At 40.5% G+C, this 19,488-nt stretch overlaps 3 protein-coding genes across 3 annotated transcripts in view; 2 read left to right on the top strand and 1 right to left on the bottom strand.

Annotated features, from left to right (window-relative positions):
* Positions 1-13,123, top strand: part of PPTC7 (protein phosphatase targeting COQ7) — a 39,502-nt gene extending 26,379 nt beyond the window's left edge. Inside the window, exon 5 of the mRNA XM_090063248.1 lies at positions 12,719-13,123. Coding sequence (XP_089919374.1) covers positions 12,719-12,808 — 90 coding nt within the window. The 3' untranslated portion in view covers positions 12,809-13,123. The remainder of the gene's footprint in view (positions 1-12,718) is intronic.
* On the bottom strand, positions 75-15,310 carry RAD9B (RAD9 checkpoint clamp component B). The gene is made up of 11 exons (XM_090063245.1): positions 15,171-15,310; positions 14,381-14,451; positions 13,098-13,247; positions 11,896-12,010; positions 11,058-11,157; positions 7,898-8,004; positions 6,274-6,380; positions 6,092-6,156; positions 4,557-4,676; positions 3,802-4,033; positions 75-1,975 (listed from the first exon to the last, which is right to left on the bottom strand). Exons 1-11 carry the CDS (start codon positions 15,202-15,204, stop codon positions 1,841-1,843), a joined length of 1,236 nt encoding a protein of 411 aa, XP_089919371.1. The 5' UTR covers positions 15,205-15,310; the 3' UTR covers positions 75-1,840.
* Positions 15,203-19,461, top strand: VPS29 (VPS29 retromer complex component). The gene is made up of 4 exons (XM_090063256.1): positions 15,203-15,376; positions 17,471-17,662; positions 18,221-18,456; positions 19,061-19,461. The coding sequence occupies exons 1-4, from the start codon at positions 15,203-15,205 to the stop codon at positions 19,176-19,178; spliced, it is 720 nt and encodes a 239-aa protein (XP_089919382.1). The 3' UTR covers positions 19,179-19,461.
* Positions 19,462-19,488: the final 27 nt, after the last annotated feature.

Genomic DNA, 19,488 nt, shown 5'->3' on the forward strand with positions numbered 1-19,488 from the left:
CTAAAACGTGTGTGCTTTTTAAAGTAACAGTTGCAAGAAAAAAATCCACTTAAACTGGTCACTGGACTTTTGTCTAAGGCCCAGCTGGGCAAAGCCTTGGCTGGGATGATGTAGTTGAGACTGGTCCTGCTCTGAGTAAGGGGCTTGACTAGATGTGACCTTCTGAGGTCCCTTCCAACCTGAATTTTTTTTGGTTCTATGACTGAGTCCCAAGGTCTATGCTTATATGTTGTTTGGCTTTCCCTAGCTCTGTTACCCTGAATTTATTTAGTATAAGGAAAAATATAAGGAAATGAGTCTTCAGCAGTCCAAGAGCCAAGAGAAGTGATGGACACCTGAATATAGTGTGCAGTGCAAAGCAGTGTTTAATAGGAAAGTCAAAGAATGTCTTGCTGGGGTGATTGACACCACAACTGTGGAATTGTACTTCAGTGAGAAATTCTAGTCTCTCTTCCCTTTTCTTGACATAGGTGTGGACTGCTCACTAACAAACCATTTGGCAGGCCAAAATCCAACTGTTAAAACAAACTGTGTTCCATGTCTTGGGGTCTGTACATCCCAAAATAATTTTCCTAAGTCCTACAGTACAACAAGCTGCTGCACTCCAACCTCAAACCTAGATGTAAAGGACCTTGTCCGTAACTTCCAAGGGACACTTGACCTGACTGTTGTAACAACATGCAAATCTGCCTGACAGACTGAAGCACTGATACTTCACAAAAATGTCCATCAAAGTGCTATGCCACAACATTTTTCATGGAACTTTTCTGGCACTAATTGAAGATGTCTGCTGCTCAGGTACTGCCCATATGCCAGCCTAGTATCAATATACAAATCCAATTAATCTATTATCCTGCTGTCTTGAAAAAACAGTTGTGTGCTCATTCTGCAGAGAATTTTTTCCTACTAAAAGGATGATAGGTCTGGTGAGGTGGCTGTTTTGAGTGAGGCTGCTGAAAGTAACTAGCTGTTACCACACTAAAACAGCCAGACTCCTGGTTTGTGTAGGGAGAATGGGGAGGCCACCATTTCAAAACAGAAGAACCATCTCCTACCTGACTGCATCACACTTGCTCCCATACAGTATGTGTTAAAACTGTAGTTTACAGGTCATGATTCAATTAAATGCCAGTCTTGCAAAGTTAAAAGGCTGCTTTGTCTAATGTCTGGCCTTGCCAAGAGAGTTTCACATGAATAGTCAGAAGTGGTGGACAGCTGGAAGCTCTTGAATACTAACCCTGTCCGTTCTAGAGCAGGTGGGTATTCTGTAGCTACAGTCTAAGATTCTTAACCTTCAAGCTTTGGCAGTGCTGAGCCCATGAAAAATGCTCTCCAACTACATCTTATACAATGCCTGACACAACACTATTTACAAACGGTAAAAAACACTTGTGTTAAAAACCTATGGAAGTTTGTCGTACCTCTAAACTTCCATTAACATTAACAGTTGAAATAGATATTGACTTGCATGCGTTTAACCTGTAAATACAGTAGGAAATTCAAGAATTCTGAAAAGCCATTAAATAGGGTCCTGGCCAGTCCAGTTTCTTTGTGCTTTTTGCAAGTGGGGGCATATGCACAACTGAACCAGCTGGGACTGTTGTTGTGAGAGCTGGAAGTTTTAGCCTTCTGGAGAGTGAATTTTGGCTTAAACCTAGTGATGAATTCAGCAACAACTGTTTCTAGTCACAGTTTTAATTTGTTATTTAAATATAGTGGTGAAATTTCCATAAGGGAGGTGCACATTCTTTCTAAAAAGAGACAACTCTGCAACAACTTGTTCTAAAACCATTTCTAAAGACCACATAAGCATCTAAGTAAAGGCTCTGTAGGAACTTCCTCATTGGATGACTGGAGAGAGCTGCCTGTTGTCAAAATCCTCTTCAGTGTCACTAGCTGTTGCCAAACTGTGGAATGTGTGGCTGTTGACATCTGGATTGTTACGTGACACTGCTCCAAAGAACAGGGAATGAAACTGGAAAATGCAACATTTAGAAATGTGAAGGTATGCATGTGATATGTTCCAGGGATTTTACTACTTCAGTCTTTCTAAGAACACTTCAAATCTCTTTTGGCCTTACAGCAAGCTCTAAAACACATTTGACATCCATGCTTCCTTCCAGAAATGTGGTTACATTCGAGAATATGATAATGTGTCAGTTGCAGACCAACAGCAACCACTGTAATTCAGTATTTCAAAGCAATTTTTTAGAGGCTCTGACAGCAGTTGAGAGCATACTTGAGTTCATGCTCGGGTTTGCATTTAAAAGGGGAATGATGTGTGGTTAGCTCCTAATTACTACAAGATTTATTAATACTAGTTCAGGAAAACACTGGCTATGCTTATGTACTGCTGTGGTCTGCACAGTGTGTATGAGTCCTGCATATTCTCCGCCACTCATTCAACGTAGGCTACATTGAATGGAAGAAGGCCTGGGCAGATAGTGCTACCTCAATCTTTCTGGAAATAGTTAAATAGAGCAGTTGATTCTACTGCCAGAGGAGTAGGGAGAAAATGTTAAACTACTCCCACTCTTCCAGAAGATGGAAGGAGTAGCTCATCCTGTTAGCAAGAAAGTCTGTCATTTCTAGTACACTACTAAGGTTCTTGAACTTATTACTCTATCACATTACTCTGGCTGGTAGTGATGACTGTGAATATTCCTCTTACAAATCAACCTCTGCTTAAAACAACTTACCTGCATTATGAAAGTCTGCTTTTTCAGGGGATTTTATCTAACAGGGTTAGTCCCACTGATTTGAACAGGTTCCTAATGTAGCTGAGCTAAATTGTATGGTCAAATCTGTAAAGCAGCAGCCAACACAAAGCCCTACTAAAGACCTCACTAAATACCTACAGACTTGGGCCCTTCTAGGTAGTCATCCAAGGACGTTTGCAACAGAATCGCAATTTTAAATAAGCTTCCCAACTTGGTTTTCTTGAAGTCATTAAGTGAACTGAGCATTCACTATATGGGGGATGTTTCCTTTATTCTTGCAACTTTTAACTTTCTGCCCTGAACTGCTTGATTCATCTCAGTCATGAAGCAAGGGAGTCCATGATTCAGCAGAGCTTATAGCTTATTTTTCCGCCCAAGGTATTATGGAATTCAACATCTCTACTACAGAATTTGCCACTTTCCTGAAGTTTATTGCTTGGCCTCTTGTTCTCCCTCTGCTTTGCCAGGACCTGCTTCTGTTGTCGCTAGCCTTTGCTTTCCTCAAAAGGGGGAGCCAATTGGATTACAGTGCTTGTTCTTTCTGTAGTTCCAGAGGGACAGGTATCAGCAAGGCAGAGAATCAGGAATGGAGTTCAGTTTGCAGGCAGGGATGAGAGGGGGGAGCTGGGCTACTTGTGGAACTGATTGCTACAACCTCCTCTCTTCCCAAATGTACACTGGGGGTAGACTAGAGGAAGACTATCCTAAAACAGGCCTCCTGGACAACACTGTTAAGTGCTTGGGGACTGCTTAAGGAGTGGCAGTAGTTGATAAAAGTTCAGAGTTCTGTCAATTAGTATTTTCAATTATAAGCCACAGGTAAGTGTGAAAGGAGAAAAGAACATGTATTGTATGTACTGCATTAAAACAGTGGTTCTGCAAAGTACAAGGGGCCTTTTCTACAGTGAGCCCTGAAACAGCACTCTGTTACAAATTTAATGCTAAAACGTGGAGACTGGGGTTGCACATAGCATGCAACTACTAGCTGTTTAAGAATATCATTTCTCTTCCTATCTGGGATAAACCAATTTTTTGTTGGGTTTTGGCTTAAAGCATATGTATGATTTGGCATTCTCCTTACCGTGTGATGATCAGAATCTGTTGGCACTACTGCTTCCACCATTGTGCTGTCACCTGCTGCATCTCTCCTTGACGGAAGTTTTGGCAATTCTACTGATGACTCCGCAGAGTTGCACATACTTCTGTTCCAACACAGCTTTTTTGAAGATGCTCTTTTTGAATCACTATCTTTGTCTGCAGAGCTGTTTGGGACATTTTCAGTCTTATCTGCAAAAACTTTTGTCAAGGTGGACCTGAGGAAATAACAGTTAATTTACTACCCAACTTCTGGATATTGTGCTAGAGAAACAAGAACATATGGGTTAACTATATGTTACCCATAACTGATAGAAAGTACAATATAGGTAAAGGTCTAAGAAGGAAATGGGATGCTCCAAGTGTTGGAAAGCTAGCTTTTATTTTAGAAGTATGAGGCCATACAATACACAGATACAGTACTTAGAACAGAAGCAGCTAGTAGGAGAGATTGCTCTTTTATCGTAAATGGTGCTCTGTCTTGGGTCTCATACTGTACTATCATTTTTTTTCTGTTCTGGTGAAGCTGTTTAATCTGAATCTAATCCTCTCTTCTACCCCTAAGCAATCTCACCTAATATTGGGACAAGAGAGTCACAGTTATGAATGCTGTATAAAAACACAAATAGAGTTCTTCATTTCAACCTCAATTTCACCATAATTGAAAACTGCAAGAGACAAGTGGATTTTTGCCCCTTAGACGAAAAGTCCCCAAAACCCACACCTCAAATTTTGCGTTACCTTTTCTGCCTTTGTGAAAGGCACTGAGATTGGTGAGAGATCCCATGTTCAATGTCTGCTAATGTAGCCAAAACAAAAGTGGCTTCCACCATCATGTCTTCAATGCTGAAAGCAATTGGTCTAAGAACAAAGTTGGAAATTAATCTGCATGAATATACACATATTTAGGGCAGAGAAGCCACACCTCATATACTTTTAGCCATGTCTTGTGTGTGTGAATATGTGTGCACACAGAAATATACACACTGGAATGGATGCTTGATAAATGTTGGATTACTTGTTTATTCACTAATTAGTGAACACTGTGAGACTGCTTCTTGTTACAGCTTTATATTGCTCCAGTGAGTAAAACCTATGGAATTTTGCTTAAAAACCTGTGCTTAAAATATTTAATACAATTGCTTACACACGTGTACAAGTGCTAACACTTCTGACTTCTTTCTCTAGACTATTTCCAAAAGAAGTGTGTTGTGGCCTGAACTTCCAGTGTTGACCACTTTAAACTTCCATGGGTTTTTTAGTGCTCAACGATCTTGAAAAACAGGTCAGTGATGGATTGAATTAAGTAAGCCCTACTCAAGTAAGAGCCTCCAGCGTGGCATGCTGGAGGGGAGGGACAGAATCGAGCTAGATCTAGACAGGTTACAGAGGTGGGGTGGATGAGAACAGGATGGAATTCAACAAAGACAAGTGCAAGGCGCTGCATCTAAGAAGAAACCAGCAACACACCTATAGGCTGGGGAACACCCTCCTTGTCAACACAGTGGCAGAAAGGGATCTTAGAGTGACTGTTGACTCCAGGATGGACATGAGCAGCCAAAGTGAGAAAGCGGTTAGTAAGGCTATAACCACACCATGTCATGTAGCTACAGATTCATCACAAGCAGATCCAGGGTGGTGATCCTTCCCCTCGGCAGCATTGGTCAGGCCACAGTTGGAGTACTGCACCCAGTTCTGGGTGCCGCACTTCAAGAGGGATATGGCTAGTATTGAGAGGGTGTAGAGGAGGGCGACTCACATGGTCAAGGGGCAGCAGGGCAGGCCCTATGAGAAGAGGCTAAAGGGCCCGAACCTATTCAGCCTCCACAACAGAAGGCTGAGAGGGGATCTGGTGGCCATTTACAAACTCACTAGGAATAGCAACCACAAACTGTTAGAGAGAAGGTTCAGGTTGGACACCAGGACACATTACTTTACAGTTAGAGCTGCCAGGCTCTGGAACGGGCTGCCAAGGGAGGTGGTGCTCTCTTCTACCTTGGGGGTCTTCAAGAGGAGGCTGGACAGATATTTGGCTGGGGTGATATGACCGCGGTACCCATTCCTGCCTGGGGCAGGGGGTTGGACCTGATGAACTGTTTAGGTCCCTTCTGACCCTAAGCACTATGAAACGCTATTCAATGTTTTGTATGACCACTTAACTAAAAACACAGCGTTTTAATTTCCCTTCAAGGCTACTTTAAGGGGTTATTATATATTTGATATAGCAACTAAATTAAACATACATTAATATTGTATCAGTTCATTCAAAAACGTACTTTCCAGACGCATCAAAGTGAATCAAAACAGGAGCAGTAGTGGCCTCTGCAAACGTGAGTAGTCCCTACAAATAGAAAGGTTTTAAGACAGAATTAATAAAAACACCAGTGACAACAATGAGCTAAAATTGATCTGAGCCTTCAAGAGGCCAAGAAGTGATCAACCAAAAATGTTATATTACCCTCAGTTCTTTAAGACAAAATGTTACTTCAGAGTCTACTCCAACTTGAAAGTAGTCAAATTCCTCTGGATGAAGTTGTATCTCAGTGTGCATTGCCTTTGAAAAATCTGTTCAAACATTAGCAGAAAAGCAAGGGTTAAAACACACAAGATACAATCCTGGTCCATTGGAACTGATTTTTAAAGTATTTTCAGACAAATATGAAGCTATAAGCCATTTAAAAATAAATGCTTTGAATATTCCAAGACTTTTTAAAGCAACCTGTATTTTTTTCGCTGTGTGGTGCAACTGCAGTCTGTTATGTGCACTCCCAATGACTATGTTGTTCACAGGGCATTCATTATAACTGTATTTTCAGCTGTTTATTTCAACACAGGTATTAAAGTGAATGTAAAGACCTCATGAGAACTGAGGTTTTTAAATAGTTGTCAACCCCTTTGATGAAGTATATCAGAGGCAGACAGTGGCAAAAAAAGGCTTTTAAAGCAGAAAACCATTAACGTTGTCTATTACTTGTGCAATATTCCTAAACATTTCCAAGCCCCCGTGGCCAGATCTGTCCCCACCACACTCACCAAGCATGCCAGATTGGGCCCACCAATAGGATTCAGCCCACAGATGAACCCGGCACTGCCCATCCAGCCTGTGCGATTAAAAGGCTGGGCACTACTGATGCAGAACATGGCTTAGGATATTCAATGGGAAAAAAAACTAGTAAGTTGTCTCCTTTATCCTCCCTTATTTTTTTTATCCTCCTTTTTCTTCTATAACTTGATATTAGTGTTTTCATTGCTTGTGTTTTTCCTTAAATCTTTTGTAATTGCATGTTTCTAAAACCTCCTCTTTCTGAGAAATGTAATTTCCTCTTTTGGTCTGATTTTGTTTCCTTGTTCACTCTGCTACTTGATCCTCTCTGCTTCTATAACCCTATCTCCCCGTCCTCCTCCAAAAGCTTCTCTCTCTCCGTCAGTTTACTATCATCAATCAGGCTTGCCCATTACAAAGGAATGCAAACTTTTGGGGTCCTACTCACTCTCCAACTCCAGTGACAGGTATTTCACAGATGGAGTGGAGCAAATGGCAATGTATTTATGAACACCACTTTCAAACTGCATGTTGATTGATTACTTTGTAGTCCTCTCATGGCAATGTCCAACAATGCTATTAAGTTAGCTACCATACAACACTGCTGTCGTATACTAGCATTCAGAAGTATGCTCTCTACCCGCAATGGCAATTTATAATGATGATATTTATATTAACTATTTGTGTCTTTTTTTCCAGTGCAAAATTATTTTCCAGCTCCTCCTTTCCCAGTCTTTTTTTGTTTGCTACTAAACTAAAATAATTACCATAGTTCAGGCCTAAAGCAAATCACCTGAATTTAGATGTACTGCTCTGTCTGGCATCTAATTTTGATGCAAAAAGAGTCTGGCTAATTACAGGTTTTCCTCAAACCTTCTAAAAGTGGGATTTTTTTTTTCCATTTTCCCTTCCTGACCTGTTCCCTGTCTTGAAAGCCTCTTCCAGCCACATGATAACATTTCCCATTGTTCTTTAAATGTACCTTATTACATTAATTTAAAATGACTTGTCAGCCTTTACATTATAAGTTAATTCTTACCTCTCTCCTCCTCAGTATAACTCTTAAAGCACACTTTCATTGGAGTAATAGCTAAAGTTACTTCCTCTTGACAGGTTGGAAAATGAATCATGATATCAGCCAGCAGCCTAAGAAATTTTGTATAAAATCTTAATGTTATTTTAAAGCCAATAAATTACTATCTAGTATTTATTCTTCATATTAGTTATGAAAATTATGTCACTTTGTCATAACATTTTAAACTTCTTTCAGAAGGAAAATAAAGTTGTTGTTTGCCACACTTAAAATGTTATCAACTGTATTTTCTTTGTAAAGTTTAATAAATATGATTTTAATCTAACCAGTAGTATAATTAACATTGCATCTATAAATTAGGATAAGTAACATTGCCATTTATGAAAATGTACTTTGGTATTTGTGTGTAGAGTTAATTTGGCTGAAGACATGGCTGCTTTATTTTTATTTATTTTTTTTTAGATTTTCCAACATTATTTTTGCAACTCAATTTTTAGTAGAACACAAAGCAACATTAAATGTTGGTTTGTTCAAAGTTTACAATTAATGGAAATACAGGAATTTTGCTTTTAACTGATATCTACACTTCAATTGTTACTTTGTTTGCCATATATATTTATTTTGCAGTCAGTATATGAATATCACACGTAATAGAATCTTTCCTCCAAGAAACCCTTCATATTTTCCCACTTCCAGTGACTCTTTGTTGTAACTGTAGAAACCTTCCTTCTAGAAATAGGAAACTGGGAGACAGCCATCTCCAGAATACTTCAGCTTGGCTTCCTGAGCAGATTGTGTTTTAGACTTCAATGGGGTTACTTGCATCATATCACACATGCTTCTGGGGGGAATAACTGTCTCTTCACAGTTTTTATTGTGCCTCTCTACAACATTTATCACAATGTAGTTCTGATCCTTGATTGGTATCCCGAGGTATTATATAATACTGTAATATAAATAAATAATAATAATAGATGGTATGATCAGGGGGCAGCAGGGCAGGCCCTATGAGGAGAGGCTACGGGACCTGAACCTGTTCAACCTCCAAAAGAGAAGACTGAGGGGGGATCTTGTGGCCTGTTATGAACTAGTCAGGGGGGACCAGCAGGCATTGGGGGAGTCACTGTTCCCCCGAGCACTGCTAGGAGTGACCAGGAATAATGGTCACAAGCTGGCAGAGGGTAGGTTTAGGTTAGATATCAGGAGGCGCTACTTCACGGTCCGGGCGGCGAGGGTCTGGAACCAGCTTCCAAGAGAAGTGGTGCTGGCTCCTACCCTGGGGGTTTTTAAGAGGCAGTTAGATGAACATCTTGCTGGGGTCGTTTGACCCCAGTATTCTTTGCTGCCATGGCAGGGGGTTGGACTAGATGATCTGCTCAGGTCCCTTCTGACCCTAGAAACTATGAAACTAGGTGGGCAAAAATCCAAGCCCGTAAATGATCCCTGTCTCCATTTGTTTTACCCTGGCATGCTTTGTTGCAAGGTCTACATGGAAAATGAATAGAGAATTATTACAGATTAGTTATTAAGACCTTTGAAAACACTCCTGACTGCACAGTCTGTTATGTCAATACTATCTTTTTAATAGTACCTTTTAGAACATTTTAATTGCTGTTTTTTATTTTTTTATCGTTTACATAGTCAAATATGATGCCTCTTCCATCTTGGCAAAAATATTAATTTTACACTATTGGCTGGTTTAATTTTTAAAAAGAACTCAGTGGAACAATTAATGGATTTGTTTTCTCACTTCTCAAGTTTATTGAACTGATATACAATATATTATATATTTGAATTGTCTGCACATGTTTGTGCACAGACTTACTCTATGCTCAGCAGTCTAAACATTTGGCTGTCATGCAGGGGGGTACCCTGTCGCACCATACTATGCACTTACAATTATTTTCAGGTGATACCTCAGTCATGTTTTGTGGTTTGATAGGACTGTGCTCCTCTAGTACCTGAACAGTGAGATTAAAAATTTCAAAGCAGTCTAGAGAATATAGATCCATCTAACAATCCCAGTGTACCCCTACTCAGAACGGGCTAATACTGTGTAAGCACTCTGTATCACTACAGTTCCAATATTTCATCCATTTGCTGTGTACATTGTAAATAATATATGTTCATTACAGTTATGCCATCTGTTAGCAACATGTGTAATTGGGTGTTTAATATAACCATCTGCACAATCCAGCCAGTTACACTCCCTCATCCAGCCTCAGACTCTTTTAATTAGCTTCATTCTCAAACAAATTATAGCCTGGCCAAAATTCCCCTGTCCTCTCTAACTCTAGGCAAGGCTGATGGGATACCATACCCGGACATGTCCATGTTTATCTGTCAAAGCATGAGATGCTCTGCCTCCCCCTTTTTTTCCCCTGCTCTGGAAAGCTCTCATGTTTGTGACCCACCCTAATTAGCAGACACTAACCTCTCACCTGAAGCCAGCCTTACTCAAAAAGGACTAGATGCTCCCTGGTACTATGCAGCTCAGCCACAAAGGGACAGCCCTGATTTAAGTAGTGGTACTGGTGAGTAAAGTGACTGTGCACAAATGGCTCTGTCTTACTCAGTAGAACTTTTTAGTGAAAACAGTCAGAGTTTACTTTCTAATAAAAGTAAATTTTTACCAGCATTTATTTTTGTTATTTTTGTAACACAGAACAATATTACAGAAGAATAAGGTGATTCAGAGCTTTCTCATCAACAGAAATGTTAACCAAATTCAATTACAGAATCTTTATAATATAGATAAGTACAGGGCCAAAAATAACCCTGCTTAAACTGTCAGGTTTTGAATAGGGAGTGTAGCAATGACTATGTAAAAAGAAAAATCACAACATCCTTTTATTTGTTTAGATGAGCTAACTGAATCTGGAAGATGTGGAGGACCTATAAGTAGTAACGCAATAACAACCTTTTATAAAGAGCCACTTAACAGAGTAGAAACTGCATTCTAGACCTCACCCAGAGACCAAAGGCCCCAAACTGAACTAGAATTCAGTGTAGCTCAGTACATTTTAGCTGTTACTATGTCTCATTCAGCAGCCCTGAATATTTTTGTTCCTGGTTTCTTTAATCAGAACCTGATTTCCATTAATGGCTAAGTGCAGCATTTCATTCTGTATGGTTATTAAGACAAAGAATATATTGAGTTTACCACCTTGACTGGACTTTCAGTATGTTAGGACACATATGCTTTGCAAAAACAGCTTGTAAGGGGTCACATTCTTGAAAAGTCAGGTTATGAGTTTTTATAACACCTAAATACAAACAAATGTACAAAAATTGATGTTTGCATGTTATCTTAAGCTTAACATTTATTAATTCATTAATTTCAGTTAACAACAAAATAGTTAAAAAAACCCCATCCTCTTCCAACCATTAATATCTTCCTAACAGCAGAGGAAATTTAATTAATTTAAATTCTGTTTACTAGGAATGTCTTTCATTGTAAAAGCTGGAGAGTCAACTTCCAAAAGTTGGATCTCTCAAGATTTCTTCGCAACTCAGGTGATTTGCGAGAAGCAAGCAGCAGGCTGGCTTATTCTGCAGATTCTGCAGAAAGCTTGGGGTTTTGAAGAAAGGCATAATTAAGCCCTTAACGTTTGGCTGGTTCAAAGATCATTAAAGAAACAAACAAACAAAGCTCCTCAAACGTGTATAAACATTTACATAATTACCAAGAACTATGCCTTTAGACATACACTGTGAGGATACCAATAGAAATTAAAAATTTATTATCTGATGGACTCCAACTCAAACAGGAGATGTTTGTAACAGATAAAAATTGAATACACTTACTACATTTAATACCCCCCAATCCGATTCGATTTCAAAGTCAAATAGTCAATTTTAGGAAATAATTGTTTAGAATAGAAAATATTAGACCTAGAACTGAAGTCACTCAATTGTATATAATAAATATTTGTCATCTTTGTTTTTTTAATTAACAAGCTTAAAGTACTTAATGCTATATAGTCATTTTACATTTAACCTACCATGCTTGCAGAAGAGCTGAAAAATTACATGAGAATCATTGACATTTGTATAAATGTTGCACTTCTCTACATTCCTCTCTAGTGTGTTTAGACATCTGAATATGGGAAGGACAGACTGTAAGAAAAAGTGCATTAATACAACATAAAGCAATGTTCCCATAAAGTAATCCACAGAATTCAGCTTGTCACTTACAAAGAAGAATATAAACAATAACATAAGCAAAAGCAACTGAGATAGTATTAATCAAAATCAGTATAAACACACAATTACATTAGCAATGGCATAGGAGGTGGATGGATCTGTGAGTTCTGTATATAAAAATGTATGTACTTTTATTCAATAAAAACATTTTGAGTATGTGGGTGTCAACCCTTTTAGACTGAGGGCCAAATGTACTCCCGGAGGTCAAAAACCCCAGATCAGTATCTTGGGGCTGATTCTGTAGCCTTTTCTCTTCTGTCTGTGTCACTCAAGGAGCATAAAGTGAGCAACAATTACCCATAATATTAGAGTTTCCTTCCCCAGTAGGTGTGGGGCCAATTTAGTCAGCTCCTACAATCCTGGGTACAGGGAGCTGTATCAGGTAAGGATAAGGAGAATGGTTGGGATGTGTTGCACTTGACTGCTCCAGCTCCTACAAGTCTAGAGCCCGCTCTAACCTGGGCTGGGTTAGAGAATCAGGAGCCTTATCTAACTGGTTCCTAGTTGGTCTCTTGGGCTACCTTACATGGCTATGTGGTAGAAAAAAACATACTTTGCTGAGTATTCCTAATCTTTAACAGATTCTAGCAAGCTCCTACCCTGCTCTCCTTGTTTCCACAGGCCAAAAGCCAAGTGAACACTGAAGAAACCAGTGATTTTTCTCCTTCCTCCACTACAGTGCAACAGGAAATGACCAAGATAGATTACTGAGCAACTACCTGGAGTGCTCCTGGCTTGCAGCAAACCTGCTTTTGGAGCTACTGCCTGCCTCTCCATCATGATGAAGCTGATTTAAAAACATGATACACCCAGGGATGCACATATGTAATAACTGAATGCTAATTTTCTTCTTAACATAGTTATCTTTGAGGACCAAGTTTCAAAGGACTTCTGCAAGGAAGGAATTCCACCCAAACACAGTAATGTGTCATCCTATTGATTTGAAACTTGAACTGATCTTCTGCTTAAAAAGCATATTTACTAATCCACTAACATTTACCTTCATTACTAATTTACAAGGAAAGTGTAATCGTCTCTCTCCCTGATGTACCTCAGACACAGTCACGGAGCAGTAATGTTGAAAAAACATAGATGAAAAGAAGACACATGCATATGCTGACCTAGAAGAATTCACTGATCGTAGAGCAAGCTGAAAATATAAATGAAGATGTAATATTTGATTAATATGAAACTGCAACAGACCAAGCTGCAAATAAAGCCCCAAATATAACAGGGCTATTTAAAATTTTACTCTTTACTTCACTGTCATACATAACTGCAAACCACTTTATACAACAGTAAATACAGATGGATGCATTCATGTACAGAAACATTATATTTCAAACTAATCAGTTTTTGCAATGTTATTACTAGTAAGAAGTGTCTGATGTTATCTAGATACTACGGATACGATCTAGCAAAGCCCTGAATTACGTGACTAGTCCACAATTAATATCTTGAGGACTGTAGACATGCCCTTTAAGCATGTAAGCACATACACTTTGATGTGCATTAGTCTATTTTAATGCAGAATGAAGTGTCACAAAAAACATGCGCTTTCACTAATATGCATTAAAATAGGCTAACGAGCCTTTTTCTACCATCTCACAATGGAGGTATTAAAGTTAACATGCATTAGCAAAAGCACATTTAATAAGCATGTAGAAAAGTGCCAAAATTTGAAAGGGCTTTTTGGACTGGTGGCTGCAGAATGAAAACCAGATAGGTCAAGCCCTTTTAGCCAACATGCAGCAAAATGGTCGTGCATGGGGTTCTTTAACACTTTATGTTAAAGTCAGTCTACTGTTCAATATAAAAACACAGCCTCTTAACTGGTGATCAGAAGCCTTGCTCCATACCATCATAAACTACGACCTCCAATTCAGGAGGTGACGTTTTTTCCTTGGGAGTTAGAACTGAGTTGATGCCAACATAAATTTTTAAGAGGTAATTTCAGATAAGATATCAAACTGATGCCCTAACCAGATGTAACTGTTAAAAATCTATGGCCGTACAGTAATGCTGATACCTTGAACCATCTCCAGTTTAAATCAAAATTAAGAGAAAGTAGGAAAAATAGAGCAAGAACAGGGGTGAGACTTCTCTGATATGAACTGGTATAGTTAAGATGCCAAAAAATGGAGGATGATCATTTCAAAAGTTGGAAAGGAACAGAACATGAAGCATGCTGCAGATTTTGGAAAAACTCCAACAAACTATCAATTAAATACATAAATGTCTGTTCCCTGCTCAAGGCTACTCAATTAAAATCAACGGACTTACCCCTTTTTCAATCGGGTCAAGCCAAAATTCATCACTAATACGGGCTATGGCATGTATCGCTCTTCCAAACACTGTCAGAGAAGACAGAAAAAAGGGCGCTATTTGCATTTAGTATTGGTTAAATGATAGGGGAGCAATACAACGTGGCCTCCAGATTACCTAATGAGATGGAAACGTTTGTCTTTTCCTTGCACTCATTTTAAAGAAATCTCCTGATGCAATCCAGAGCATCGAGGTGCAATTTAGTTTCACGTGAAGCGCGTCACGCATTGCTCAGATGAGCAAAAAACACAAGTGTTTTCAAAACTTGCAACCCATCTATAGGTATTGATGATGCCCCTCGATTGATAGATATCAGGACGCAGGCCTCAAACATCAAGGCAGGGGCCCGACGGGGAGTGGGGACCCTGCCCCTGGCTGCAAACGAGACTGCTGTCCAAACACTGCCCGAGTTGGACAGCAGCCTGCAACCCGCCGGTTTAAATAGGTGTTACAGGAGGATGGAGGTGCAAGCCATTGGTCCCCATTTTACAGCAGAGCAGGGGCAGGAAGGTCAAGCTGAGGCAGTCCAGGCCCCTCAGCACCCACGCCACGGCCCATGGGGGAAGAGGGACATTTTCAGAGCACAGAAGCCCCCAGCTCCTCTCTGAAAGCAGGCACAGATCTCCACATCATGTGGTGGGTGCAAAGGACCACGGACTAGACCCACATTTCAGAGGCCAGTGACGGAGCTGGCTCCTCTCAGGGAACCCAAGCCCCCATTGTGCCTGCCTGGCCTTTCAAGGCCTACCTCGCAAATGAGACCCCCCCACTGCGCACTTCATGGCGCCTCAGAAAAGAGCGGGAAACACGCGGGAGTGGGGCCTACGCAGCTGCTCAGGACACCCGGATGTTGCGCGCGCAGGGAAACGCGCGGCGACGGGGTTTGGCTTCGCGCGGCCGCCGTCGGCAGTACTTCCGGGCCCCGGACGGACGGACGAGCGGCGCGGCAGGATGGTGAGCGGCGCGGGCCGGGGGCGGAGGGGTTTGGGGTTGGGCACTTCCCCCCGTTCATTCGCCTGTTTCTTCTCCTGCCGCTCCCTCGGTCTAACCCCGCCCGCGCCTCGTCTGCAATCAACTCCTTCGCCCCGCCCAGGCGGGGCACAGAGTAAGTCCGCCCCCCTCCCTGCCCGGGGCCCGGCTCCGGCTGCAGCTGAGCTGCGACTCCGGGCCCGGCCCTCCCCTGGCAGCGGTGCGGGTGTGCCGCCCCGTGGGCCGCGTTGCTCTGGGGGGTCCTTTGAGCAGCGGGGTGATGCTGCCGGGCGGGGTCGAGCAGCGAGTCTCAGCCCCGCTGCCTCGAGACCCTCCTCTTGTGAGGGGCCCAGTGGTGTTCGCAGGCCTGGTGAGGTGACCCCAGCGATTGCCGTGAGCACCTATCGCCCCAAAATCCAGATTCGTTGTGTGGCTTTTCTGCGCTCGAGAAACAGGCGAGAGCTGGGCCGCAGCATTTCAGGAGCTGGGCGTGCTGCCGGCTAGGAAGGTTGAGAGCGGGTGAGGTAGTGAATACAGCATTGCTTGTGTCCTGGTTAACAGTGTCCTGTCTGATGCGCCTGACAAGGGAGCGTGTTGAGAAATTCTTCTTAAGAGGAGAAATGAAATTCATCTTAAAAGGAGCAAAATATCTTTATTTCTCTTCTCCCGTGACACCAGGCTCATAGGGCTGGTGTCTGCCTGCTAGGAACACCTGGAGAAATGACCAGTCTTGCCCGGGAGGCTCAGAAATTAAAGACTCTGTTGCTTCACCAAATTGCTCCCCACTGCAATTTAGGTGTTGCCCTGAGTAGGTTTTCCTAACGAAGTTCCCTGTCTGTATGAGGGCACTGGTCTGGTTGCCGGAATAAAGACACAACCTTAGAGCATGGAAAGGATTAATCTTGTAGCTGCAGGCATTGTGATCTTCCTCTGAAGAGTGTGTTTGTGTTCAGTAGCTGTTACATCTTGGTGCTGCTGTACTGATAAGAGCACTACGCATGCAAGAAACCAAGCTACTATATTAGTTTATAGACTTACCAGGATGATAGAAGCAGCTTCTCTATACGTAGTGTTCAAGTGACTGAGTCGCTAGAGAAGGTCTTGTGCTTTTACAATGCTTCTCTCACACTGTATAATTAAATGAAGCTTGTGTTCCTGTTGCTTTGCTTGCATTAATTTTCTCAAATAAGTTGTATTTAACAAGTCCAGTGCTACCACAGGCTACCTTTTTGTAATTAAGATTTAGATTCAAAGGTGTAATTCTTATCTTGATTTATGATTAAATTTCCTTTGCTCTTGTGATTATTCTAGAAAGGATAGCCTCAAATATATTAGTTTTTTTTTTAAAAAGTCATGCTGAATCCTGTGTCTTTTTTAATACTTGTACATATTCATACATCTCAACCTATTAATCTTCAGCTTGTAAAACTCTTAAAAACTAATTTTTTTTAAAGTAAGCCCCATTGATGCTGTCCAGTTGATATTGAAATTTGCCTGTTGGCTCTTGACAAACTCCTAACTCTGTTTAAAAACCTATAAGTATATACACATGTACAGAAATATATTTCTGTACATATGCGTGTGTGCATATATTACAGACTTATTTGTTTGGGTTTTTATTAGAACACAAGAATAAAGGATTAATTACTACGGTAAAAGGGAAATGTGTAACAAACATAGTTCTGATGGAAAATAGCTGTGACTTAATTCTTTTCTATTTTTGGGTTGTTTAACATTTCTAGGTTGGCTAGAAGTTGGCTGCTTTAACCAGTGTTAAGTAGTTACACTGGGAACTCATGTAGGTTTCCTAATGAGTATAAATTACACTAATAGAATTATTTTTATTTTGCTGTAGCTAATTGGATCCACAGAAGTGAGCTTTGTTGTTGTACCAGCAAAACCCTCTTTCTGTAGATAAGGCCTCTGGTGGCATCATCCAGGTTCAAGATCCCTTACTTTTATTTCCAGCTTCCATAATACAGAATCTTGAAACTGAAGAAAATGTGTACTTTGTTGCTCATCTTAGTTAGAATCTGTAATTCTCTTTCTCTCTCTGTCTCCTGTGTGATCCCTCATAAGCTGGTGCTAGTGTTAGGAGACCTTCACATTCCACATCGGTGCAACAGCCTCCCAGCTAAGTTCAAAAAACTGCTGGTTCCAGGAAAGATCCAACACATCCTCTGCACTGGAAACCTCTGCACCAAGGAGACCTATGATTACCTCAAAACCTTGGCTGGGGATGTTCATGTTGTTAGAGGGGATTTTGATGAGGTAATGTGCTCTGTTATACACACTTCTTACAAAAAGGGAATATTTGAATTTAAAAGGAGTTATGCTGTACCCCTTGGTTTGTAATGAGTAAAATTGACTGTGTTGTCATCCAACATGGTGAAAGCTAACTCTTGGATTTTAGTGTCCCTTGTCTTGCATAATTCTATTCTAATAAAAGAATTCAAACCTAACCAAGTCTTTTAAAATAATTCGGCAATAACAGGTGGCATTTGATGGCAGAGTTGTTAGAGCTCAGCAACTTTACAATAACATTGGAAGTCTTGTAAATTTGGAAATAAACCATACAGTTCTGCTGTTTCAGAACTTGAGATTTCTAGTCCCCCACTTAAAGATGCAACATAATTGGCTTTCATAATGCACTTGACTGTGGGTGGGTAGAGCACTGTCAGGTGTATTTGGCAGCAAAGAAAGCCTTGAAGAAGATTTCTAAGACTTTCTGAATAGTAGCAGAGATGCTTATTTATGTGGAAGAAATGCAGGCAAAATAACCGAATGTGAAGTATATCTGACCTTCGCATTGTGTGTGTTTGATTTCAGAACCTGAATTATCCAGAGCAGAAAGTTGTAACTGTTGGGCAGTTCAAAATTGGGCTGATCCACGGCCATCAGGTTATTCCATGGGGTGATGTGGCCAGCCTGGCATTGCTACAAAGGCAGTTTGATGTGGACATTTTAATTTCGGGGCATACACACAAGTTTGAGGCATTTGAGCATGAAAACAAGTTCTATATCAACCCAGGCTCAGCTACAGGAGCTTATCATGCCTTGGAGAAGTGAGTAGAATAAAAGAAGAATGCTATATATTTGTTTTAATTGCATTTGAATATCGATACAACAGTTAGTGTAGAATACCAGGGTACATAAGTATTTATCATCTTGGTGACAACAGGCCTTGCATGTTGCTTCACCTTTCTAGAAGGCTCCTCTGCATTTTCCAGTGCTTCTCAAGAAAGGATCTAATGAACTGCTGAAGCTGCATTTAGATTTGCATGCATTGTTATTGCCTACAGCAACAATATTTTCCAGTCTGTAAAGTGCAACTGAACCCTCTTGGACTTTGTTGAGTAGAAGAGAGCTCCTGGCAGCGATGGTAGTAAGAGGGAACCATGTCAACTGCTTGTTAGCCAAGCTTTATTGAATGGAGACTACAAGTGGTAATTCTGTTGCTGTTGGGGATTTTTCTTATAGTACTCTAAATGCATTTGACTCAACCAAGCTTAATATATTGAAGTGTTACTTCCTCATTTTCTGTGGTGGAGTGTGCTTTAAAAAATCAAATTCCTTGGAGCAAGTCATAGTAAATCTAGACTTGAAAAGTGTTTTATGTTGCTGCTTCTGTAATTACCAAATATTAACAGAATCAATTTTTCTTTCCAGCAACATCATTCCTTCCTTTGTGCTGATGGATATCCAAGCTTCCACAGTAGTAACCTATGTGTATCAGCTAATTGGAGATGATGTGAAAGTAGAAAGAATCGAGTACAAAAAATCCTAGGACAGCTTCACATGGCTGGTGCCTCTTACCAACTCATTCCAGAGCTGCAAACTATTTGGAATATTTGATTGCTAGTTTATAGTATTAAAACACTCACTTGCTAAGTACTTATAACAATGTAACTAGCTTAGAGTAGCTTTCAAATAACGACACTCCGGTAATTTGCTCTGTATGGTTAATTTCTTAAAATATTCTGCTAAGTAGCTAAGTGCACAATGCTATGGGAAATGTGCTTGAGCTTGTTAAAGAACAGCCCTTAACGTAATAAAATTGTTTTCCTTCATTTTTTTTGTACAGAGCCGAATTTTGA

This window comes from Crocodylus siamensis, chromosome 9 (genome assembly GCF_052110815.1).
Source record: "Crocodylus siamensis isolate JL-2025a chromosome 9, ASM5211081v1, whole genome shotgun sequence".
NCBI classification, from domain to species: Eukaryota; Metazoa; Chordata; order Crocodylia; family Crocodylidae; genus Crocodylus; species Crocodylus siamensis.

Excerpts from the sequence above, each read along its gene's own strand:
- VPS29 (XM_090063256.1), top strand. The coding sequence starts at position 15,203 with ATGGCGCCTCAGAAAAGAGCGGGAAACACGCGGGAGTGGGGCCTACGC. Across the intron at positions 15,377-17,470 it reads ACGAGCGGCGCGGCAGGATG|CTGGTGCTAGTGTTAGGAGA; the intron begins GTGAGCGGCGCG and ends ATCCCTCATAAG. Across the intron at positions 18,457-19,060 it reads GCTTATCATGCCTTGGAGAA|CAACATCATTCCTTCCTTTG; the intron begins GTGAGTAGAATA and ends TTTTCTTTCCAG.
- RAD9B (XM_090063245.1), bottom strand. The coding sequence starts at position 15,204 with ATGAAGTGCGCAGTGGGGGGGTCTCATTTGCGAG. Across the intron at positions 11,158-11,895 it reads TCAGCTCTTCTGCAAGCATG|GTGTTATAAAAACTCATAAC; the intron begins GTAGGTTAAATG and ends GTTTGTATTTAG. Across the intron at positions 4,034-4,556 it reads CTTTCACAAAGGCAGAAAAG|GTCCACCTTGACAAAAGTTT; the intron begins GTAACGCAAAAT and ends TTATTTCCTCAG.